General features: G+C 45.1%; 1 protein-coding gene across 1 annotated transcript in view; it reads right to left on the reverse strand.

The window, feature by feature from the left end:
• Positions 1 to 5,692, reverse strand: part of LOC142491625 (tricarboxylate transport protein, mitochondrial-like) — a 28,871-nt gene extending 23,179 nt beyond the window's left edge. Inside the window, exon 1 of the mRNA XM_075594460.1 lies at positions 5,395 to 5,692. Coding sequence (XP_075450575.1) covers positions 5,395 to 5,671 — 277 coding nt within the window. The 5' untranslated portion in view covers positions 5,672 to 5,692. The remainder of the gene's footprint in view (positions 1 to 5,394) is intronic.
• Positions 5,693 to 10,289: the final 4,597 nt, after the last annotated feature.

The raw sequence follows: 10,289 nt of genomic DNA on the forward strand, positions 1-10,289 counted from the left end.
AGATCCTGACTGGTCGTATTTCATGGCCTAGAAACTTGACGGATGCTTTCTGTTTGCACAATGTCCTTCTATATATTCCCTTCTAGCAAGAGTAACACAACACACGACTAATCAATGGGCTCATTTTTCCATCCCGAGGCACCCTTCCTGCCAAAACATTTTAGAAAGAAATGGCACAATTCAATGGGTTGTAAATGCCTGTTGACCTGGAAAAAAAAAAAATAGATTTGTATCTATCCACTATATTAGAGCATCTGCACTTATGCCGTTCATCACTGTCACAACAATACACCGCAGCAACACACGGATCTGTGCAAACTGATACAGCATCTGAACGCAAGAAGGGATAAAGAATACATGCCCGTTTCCTCAACCATTTGCGGTGACAGTTTCATTACTCAGTTAACGTTGCAATATACTGTATATCATAACAATACTTCTGTTTATGTATATCTTTATCTATATAGCACCATTTATGTACATAGCGCTTCAAAGCAGTAATACATGTGACATAACAGAGTGGGAATATAGCAATTGAACCCCTCATGGCTAATTGTATACTGCATGGTCACGAGTTGCTGGAACCTTATTAAAGCAAAAGTATCCACCTTCCTCTACGTCCGCACGTACATTTGTATGGCGGTATCTCTGGAATGTTAAAATGAGCGTTGTCATATGAATAATGGATGTATCATCGTAGATGGAAAACAACCGTGATGCAGAGTGTGCATCTCAAAACCCATATTCCTGGCAAAATGTGATAGATATGTAGCCATGTCGTCTGTTTGGCTACTAATCTGCCCTGCCTAACACATAAGCCCTGGTACCAGTGCAGGCAGTGTTAGGATCAATCCGGGTTTTCCAATGCAGTAATCAGCTCCCTTTAGTGACAAGGGGGGAGGGCTAAGGCCGGTGTGCTGTCCAATCAGGGGCTCCCCCCGGGGGTTACTTAAGGGGCTGCACAGCCAAATTTAGGTGTGTTTCTCGACCATGAGAGAAAGTGTAGGGAGTATGGAATCAGGGATCTGACCAGCTTCCATCCCCTCCCTTCGGAGAGTGGGACAGCTACCCCTCATCCACCAGGGGGTGAGGGAAGATCAGAGGATAGACTGGAGGTCTCAAGCCTCCTGGGTTGATTCCAGGGACCACCCGGTAGAAGGAATAGAATTGAATCAGTTACATGCTGTATTCCTTATGGTTGAAGAATAAAGCATTCCAGTTTTTTATATACCATGCCTGAGACTGCAATGTGAGAGTGAGAGAGGTCGAGAGATCTCCTGCCAGGATTGCCTCCAGCACTCCTGGAGCCTGCAGGAGATGGTGGCGCAGAAACCAAGAGTGAGAAAGAACCAAGCATCACCCCAAAAGCCTGTCCTGTCTTCCCCACTACCAACGGCAGAAACTCAGCACTCCTGTGAGCCAGCAGGTAACCAGCACAACACAATGTGTAATTGTGTAATCTCCCAGAGGGTGGGACAAACCTGTTACACATGTAGCACTGTTTCTCCCCCACCCCCCCTGATCTGATGTTGTATGGAGATCAGGACAGGCTTAGGTTCTCTTTCTCTGAGCTTCTTCTCACCTCCAGCTGTAGTGGGCTCCAGGGTGGTCGGAGATCAGCCCCCACTATTGCATACTTCTTCCCTCCTGCCCAGGGACTGACACTTAGACAGGAGTTTGATGAACAAGGGTCTTTATTGTGGTCACTGCATTAGATGTTTCATGCACAGCAGTGCAGGGTCTCAAAGGCTCCAGGCCTCTGGATGATGCTTTCCCCAGATAGTACAGGGCATCTGCTGGGTTTCAATCAGATGTTCCCCCAGCCCTGGGTGAGCATGCTCATCCCGGATGGGAGAGACTCACAGTTCTACTGGTTTGTTCCTCCTCCAGACAAGGACTGACTAAATTTGGCACTGCTCCACATCATGAACCAGAAGGGGCGGGCTCATGGTCTATACCTATCCCTGATAGGCTTACACAGGCCATGAGTCACCACCTTACTTCTGTCCAGAAGGGAGCATGTAGGGGGAGTCACAAGCCCACAGAATTAACCTGTCACAGCCTGCAGCAACTTACATAACAGGGAGGAAGACAGGCAGAATAGACATACCCTGTTACACAGATATATATCTAAATCTATCTTAATTCAAATCTATAAAACCACTGATGCTAAAAAAAAAAGAAGTTTAAATTGATGTAAAACAAGAGTATAGTCAGTGTAGTGCTCAACAATTGAAGCTAGTTCCATCTGTAGAAGATATATGAATGAGTGTCCAGATAAAGATGGAGTGTCCACAATATGACAAGATGCTTAAACTGGAAGGGATAAGTGTCTAGTGGAGTCTGCATGACATCCACCACTGTATACACTTTAATAAACACCCAACCAGATTATGAATATATAAAAGATAATGTCCGTTGTGTACAGGATATAATAAGGCTCTGCGGCGCTTTACCTGTACACTCCATGGGACACTCCCATCGTCTGTGGCGTGCAGTCCATCCGGTGTAGATTCAAGGTGATGGTGGGCATAGATAGAGCACAGCCGAAGAAATCCTGCTTCTGGTATCCAGAGAGGGAAAAATAGCCAGGCAACTCCAAACTGAAGAAATGATTAATTTATTGCAAGCTAGAAATACAGTAAAAACGGACTACATGAACGCACCTACGCGTTAAAGTGCTGTTGCATGAAACGCATAGGTGCGTTCATGTAGTCCGTTTTTACTGTATTTCTAGCTTGCAATAAATGAATCATTTCTTCAGTTTGGAGTTGCCTGGCTATTTTTCCCTCTCTGGATACCAGAAGCAGGATTTCTTCGGCTGTGCTCTATCTATGCCCACCATCACCTTGAATTGATGTAAGGCAGACTCAAAATCAGTGACAGACCTGTATATATTAAAGCATTTTTTGTAAACCAGGATCTCTCCATTTCCAAAAATAAACATACATACACATTTTGGAGGTACTAACATGTTAAAGCAAAAACAGCTTGCATTACACATACATACACATACAATGGAAGCAGGGGGTCTCCGGAACTGAACCCTATTAATTTGAGCTCCGGCATCCCCTGCTTCCAGAGATACTTACCGCTGTAGTGGGTGCTGGTATCTGTGCAGTTTAAATGTTCAGGTCACGCCGGCCAATAGAAAGCTGCAAGGGATGACATCACGGCTTCCTATTGGCCCGCTGGACATTTAAACGCCGACATTTCGTTAGGCACACAAGTTCCCTGGCTGCAGAGATACCGATCCCCCCTATGGAGGCAAGTATCTCTGGAAGCAGGGTGTCCCCGAAGCTCAAAATGAATGGGGTTCAGTGCCAGAGACCCACTGCTTCAATCATAGAACAAAACAATAAAAATAAAAAAAGAAGAAGATGTAGTGCCAGGTGTTTTGTTGTTTTAAGTACTGTATTTCTCCTGGTGAGACCACCCCCACAAACCTAGCAAAGGACGGGGTGGGGTAATAAACAAGCGTGTATTTATAAATCATGTGTCATCAAAGAGTGTCTACAGCCCAGTCTTGCTGACTGACCCAGACAAAGTCACAGGCGCTTGCTTGCAAGCTACTCGGTAATATGTTTGTCAACTCAGCTGCTGGCTCACCAGGCTCGGCCTAGTTGCAGAAAGCTCTGAATAACATATAGAACATTTCTGAAGGCATTTAATGTTTTACCCACAATAAGGTTGGACACTACAAGAGTTAAAGATTGTAAACTCTCCAGGGCAGGGACATCTGTTCCACCTATTGCTGGTTTTGTTTGTTGCACTTATTGTATTATAATTCCGTATGGTCTCCTGTGAAGCACGGCTTACATTGGTGGCGCCATATCAATATATACAGTACATACAAAGATTGCAGTACATGAGCTTTCCAGCTCCTGTTGGTCCTTTCCCACGATCGCCTCAATGCTCTGGCGGTTACCCCTGTTCTAATCTAAGCCTCTCTTCACCTTCAAGAGAGAATAAAGCGATCTTTTCTCAGAAAGGAGAACTAAGCTGCGTCCATAGAGGGGGGAGCCGTGCTCCTTCGCGCTGACGCTGAGGCTCGTCTGCGCAATCAGGAGCGATTGCATGAACTAGCAGATGAGCCAGCGTGCGCGATCGGGAGGTGGGGCACTGACATCACTGAGCCAATAGCCCACAAAGCGCCGACGTGACGGCGCCGTGACGTTGACGCTGCTTCGCTCCGATTGGAGGTTTTCAGCCGACAGCGCGCTCATAAACAGGTTCTGCTGTCAGCTGAAAATCCCTGCGCCTCAGCACGCCTGCGGACGCTCGCGGGAGCCCCCTCTCAAGACATCCTGATTGAGGATGACAGGGCTCATCGCGGAGCATCCGCACGGCTCAGCGTGGACAGTCCTTCTATGGACTCAGCCATATAATAGAGCAATCCAGGATGTTTATAGGGTGACCCTTTTAAAGTCTATGGTGGCAACTGATATTTGTAAGAATGTTAAAGTATGGGGCAATTGTTAAGCAAAAAGAGGATGACCCCCCCTGTCTATTGGTTCAATTGATGAATGCAAGAGGGTAATCACATCAAAGTGTTAAAATGTTGATTCCAATGAAGTTCATTTGCCCAGCTGATTTGTGCTACAAGATGTTGCCATGCCCTTCTATTGTACCGATTTAGCGGGTACCTCTTTTGTTTAGAACCTGTATCTATTAAAACCAACTGTACCTATTTCTGCAGCGGCTTGAAGATCAATGACAGATTTGATCAATGATCAGTGTGAAAATGTGCCACCACCTTTATTTTATGGGTACACGTGGGAGCTGGAACAAAGGGTGCAGAGAGTGTATAAATATATGTACATTACCAATATCGTATGTACAGCAGCCCCACCCAATAGTCCCTCCTGCATGTATAAATAAATCCAAAAATGCAAGTATTTTAATGGTAGCACAATCTGTGCAAAAATGCAATTGCATGTTTCGTTAAAGCTTCTGTATCCCACAAGGTAAGCGAAATCTATACCAATGGCTCTCCAGCACCCACCTCTGTGCCTCTCCAGCACCCACCTCTGTGCCCCTCCAGCACCCACCTCTGTGCCCCTCCAGCACCCACCTCTGTGCCCCTCCAGCACCCACCTCTGTGCCTCTCCAGCACCCACCTCTGTGCCTCTCCAGCACCCACCTCTATGCCCCTACGTACAAAATGTATCTCCTTGTGGGAGACAGCAGCAGCGCCTAATCTGTACCTATTTGCATGTACCTAATGTTACAAGGTCTGTGATGCTAAATGAAGTCTATGTGATCAACGTATGTATTCAACAGGGTGATAACGCGTTTCTTCCCCACTAACACCCATACATAATAAGCCCCCTACGTGAATAATAAGGCATCCCTCCCTATATCACCCCTTGTGGTAGCCCCCCGGCCACTCACCCGCCAGGATGGCTTTCCCCGGGTGTGTGACCTTCGCCTTGCCGCCTCTCCCTCCAGCAGCCGCCGCAGCCAGGGACCTCGGGGCCGCCCGCTCCACACCGCCCCCCCCGGGGACCCGCCGCGGGGAGCCCCCCAGCCGTGGCGGCTCGCACGGTCCCTCGGAGACGGTGAACGGATGCACCAGGGAAGACATCACGGCCGGGACGCTGTGCCGGTGTAATGAAGGGTAATAAGCCCAGAACGGCTCGGACCCTGTGCCCGGATACGCCCCCCTCATGAATATTCAAAGCCATCGTCACGCCCTCGCAGCGCCCTACACAGACAGGGGCTTTAATTTATGCGTACTGTATGTCGCGTGTGGCCACGCCCCTCATGAATATTGAACGCGGCCCACAGTGCTTTGATTCTTAGTAGCCACGCCCCTTCCCCCCTCGCGCGTTTATCCCTAGACAGCGAGTACAGTATGTGTATGTGATGAGGCACCCGCCTCTGAGCGTTTTGATTGGCCCAAACAATAGCTCGGTGACATGCTGTGCTTTCAGATCGCGGGTCCCCCAGTAAAGGGAGGCGAGTCGGCTCTTCTGATTGGCTGTGGGGGGAGCGTAAGGTTTACCCTGATTGGTCTCCTTAAGATAAGGCGAGAAGAGAGAAAAGAAGGGAGCGGCGTGATTGGCTCCCGATTTGCACATATTACTTCTTGTACACTGCTTGGGATACATCGTCTCACAGACATTAATGTGGGGTGGAGGATTCATTTCATGTTAACCCCTTAGATGCCATATACAGTGCAAGATGCAGACATCCCATGGACATTCCGTCATATTTACCCAATAGCTCTGTGTGTCTATGGTGATATCTCCCCTATCCTCCTAATAAATCTCCCTGACAGGAGCCTGCGCTTTTAGTGACGACGACGTGACGTCGCGTCAAAACAAATGCATTGCCGCCGTCGCGTGCGCTTATAGTAAGCGTGGCGCGACGGAGCGACGGCTTGGTCGCGATCACTGGAAGTCATCTCAATTTGATTTTTCCAGTGACCGTAGCCCTCCGGCGACGGCACTATAAGCGTAGCCCTAGGCCTGGGCCATGGTGCCTTCGCCCGCTCTGAGGCGTGCTGGCGCTGTGGGAAAGCGGGTGCTTGCCCTGGCCACGGTCGACGAGCCGTGGGGGGCGTGCCTAGGGACGTCCTCATTGGGCGAACCGCTCACGTGACCTGTGTGGCGCCCCAAGAAATCAGTTTCAACTGATTTCTTGCGTAACGCGCACTTGCTGCCTCCCGCGTGCGCACGTATGGTCTATGGGCGCGATCAATGCCTTAAGGCAATCTGATCGCGCCCCGCGCGGTCGCCCACACCAGGGACTTAGCCTTACATTTGCAACAACATACACACCGCTTGCTCAGCATATAAGAGAAGGCAACCAGACAAAGGGACCTATTAATAAAATAAATTGCTTTGATACCTGTCATTTTTTCCCAGTCGCAGCTGCCTCCTGTTTAACTAATGTATGATAAAGTGGCTTACATGTGATGCAGATCATAAGCCTGAACAGTTCACACCTAAAAGCCTCCCTAAGAAAATGGAAAATGTCAAAAAGAAATGCAAAATGTGTTATGTATAAATATATCAGGGCCATTTTTGCGGGAGAATTCAGGCAAACCAAGTTCCAGCATCTCTTTTTTTAGGGATCAACAAGAAACAGTATCTGGGGATTATTACATTATTAGGATCGGGGCTGGAGTAATAACTACGAGTATATAAATAATGTATCTACCGTATTACTTTATTGAAAGCTTGGAAGGAAAGCCAATAAACATGAGTAAAGGAACTACAGTGGTACCAGCTAGGGCACCCAGAGCTGAAAATAGCATGATTCAGCTCTTAGTTTCAATACTGTTTAAAAAAAAGGGGTGATTTACTTGTTGCAATCAGTTTGTATTACTACCATAACTCTCAGATCGACTGCAATGTGTGGGTGTCATGTTCATTTTTAGTAAAATAACGAGGTTTGATTGAGCGTACAAAAAAATAAAGAATAAAAGCAACAAACAGATCAAAAATAAAATAGAAAGGTGTCACTAGCAAAGGTCGATAGTCCCAATCGACTAGTAATATAATTAACGGCTGCATGCTAGGCACACTAAAAAACGTATTACCGACATTTCGGTCCACAAGGGACCTTCATTAAGGCATTCATGTTAATGTTTAGCAGATACACCTACAGGCATCTGTAACCCCAGACCCAATTATCAACGCAGTGTTTCCCAACTCCAGTCCTGAGGGAACCCCAACAGGTCAGGTCTTAAGATATCCCTGCTCCAGCACAGGTGGGTCAATCAGCGAATCAATCCTGAGGACTGGAGTTGGGAAACACTGTATCAAAGTATAGTGGATGTGCAATAAAAGCATTTAGACATGTGAATTCTTGTCTATTTTTTCTATTAGCTTTTTAAAATTTAAAAAGGCAGTGCAAGCAGCACTTAAAAAAATATATATAAATTTTTTTGTTTCAAAATATGTTTCAATGTATGCAGCCTTTGATTACCTTTATTGAAAACTAATTACCTAAGCTGCCAATGAATTAGTTCTCCCACGGTCGACCAGCAAAGATCCTGCTTCCTGGGGTTCACGTAATGGCCGCCTTTTGGTTTCAATCAATCCTTCAGTCCGTGTTACTTGCAGCTACAATATATTCTGATATTTCTCAGGTAACATTGTCTAGGGTTACAGTTTTCAGCTCAAACTGCTGGGAACATTGGCGACAAATTATCACAGACAGGAAAGTCTTGCAAATATCTTGCACTGCTGGGGAGGTGTGCTCAAGCCTGCTATAGAAGTCAAAGGAAGTATATTACAAATCATTAAAAAAGCATTGAGTTGAATAAAAAAAATGTAGTGTGTTATCTAATACAGTACTACAGAACAGATTTATGTAAAAAAAAACAAAAAAACTCACATAGGATATTGCATGGATTGCTCCTTTGTTAAACACCAAACCCTTCCTCCAAAGGGTAGAATGAGAAATACCTGTCAATATGCAATACACATGACTTGTGTCAGATGCAAGTTAAAGCAGCAATTGCAACTGGTCCTTTCTTTTTGTATCTATGGATTTTTCTTTACAGAATTCAAACGGGATGGGGGATTCTGCAGAGCTGAACACCGCTATTTTTAGCTCTGGAGCTTTCAGTTCCTAAGATACATGCCAAATAAGTTGCCAGGGTCTTCCTCCAGTTTAGGGAAATCAAAATGGCTGCCAAATCTCGCCGGCCAGTAGGACGATGCAACGTCATCGGGCAGATCATGGATGATGTTGCGGCTTCCTATTGGATGCCATCGAAATGTCCATGAGGGAAAACCAGTAACTGAACCAGTAAACAAATCTATAAACAAAAAAATCTATAGCAAAATTGGGAGAATGAAATGCAACTTTAAAATCGCAGTAATTTCTAATAAATCAAGATATTTCTTAGAAATGTGTCAGTGGCATACACTAGATCTGTACCTAACCTATTTAGCATGTTTTGGGTCCTGTAAGTAAGTGATGGGACGTCCATAGGAATTGCTTGGAAGTGCCTCCATCCAGCATGAGTAGAGGAACTACAGTGGTACCTATTTTAATATACAAAATGGTGGAGGGTCTACAATGGTTGGCATATTTAAGAAGCCTAGCAAATACAATTGTATAGCTTTAATTTTTACGGTGAGGTATTGGGGTGAAAACAAATGAGTAAAATAAATGATTGTTGGACTTCTTAAAGGGAACTAGCGTTCAAAAGTAGAAACCTCATCCACAAGTAATGAAAACAACCTAGAACCATGTTGTAGTCTGATAATGTCGTGATAAACTGATTGTCACCCCAAAGGCAGACTGAGCTCATTACAAAGGTAGACACAGAAAGCTCAAGCAGATGAATCACTGGTGTGTTTCCACTTGTTTGAACTATTTGTTTTTGTTTGCGTTGTTTAGCATAGGCACCAATGAACGTCTCCTGATTACCTTACTCCTGGGCAAACAATAGAACAATCGCCACGCTCAGATAACATGAACTTTAAGGAATAAATGGGTGAATGCTTGGAGCATTTGTCTGAGCACTGTAACAATCCACATACTTAAAAAAAAATTAACAGAAAAATACATGTATATTTTTTAATATCATAACGGTTACTGAGAAAGCAGCTTAGGTATTTCCCTATATGTATGTATATCTTTATTTATAAAGAACAAAACAGGTGCGTAGCTCCCGTGGAATATGTGAAGAGAAGAAAAAACACAAAATAGTGCAACGCAGTATAACAAAGTGTATTGAAAAATGAATTAATCCGCATGGAATGCACTCACACACTCCAAATTCTTTTCATCATTAGGAACCAATGGTGGGTAGTGGGGAAACACCTCTTTTCTCATATCTTTATTTATATAGCGCCATCCAGGTACATAGCGCTTCACAGCAGTAATACACGTGACATCATAATATAATATATAATGGGAATACGCACTTCAGACGTGACAGTAACAATAGGAAAGGCATTCTCTGCCCCGAAGAGCTTACAATCTAAGTAAATATATCAAATCAAACACACGCATGTATTCATTAATACAACATTTTATAATGCATAGGCATGTATGTAGGAGATCTGATGATGATGATGAGGGGGAGAAGCGGATGATGGTGATTTTTCACTATGAAAGGGCGGAAAGGTGACATTTTTGCATCCCACCACTAAAGAGTTTACACAGGGTTGAGCACCATGGACTTTTGCAATGTGTTGCAGCCTTCTCCAGGCCTGAATAGGTTATGGGGGTTGTGGTGACATCGTGAATTGCCCCTGATTAGACATCATATAGTTTAATGGGTTTAAATATGTCTTTAGTCCTCAGTACCTCCCGCCCTA

This window comes from Ascaphus truei, chromosome 3 (genome assembly GCF_040206685.1).
Source record: "Ascaphus truei isolate aAscTru1 chromosome 3, aAscTru1.hap1, whole genome shotgun sequence".
Taxonomy (NCBI): domain Eukaryota; kingdom Metazoa; phylum Chordata; class Amphibia; order Anura; family Ascaphidae; genus Ascaphus; species Ascaphus truei.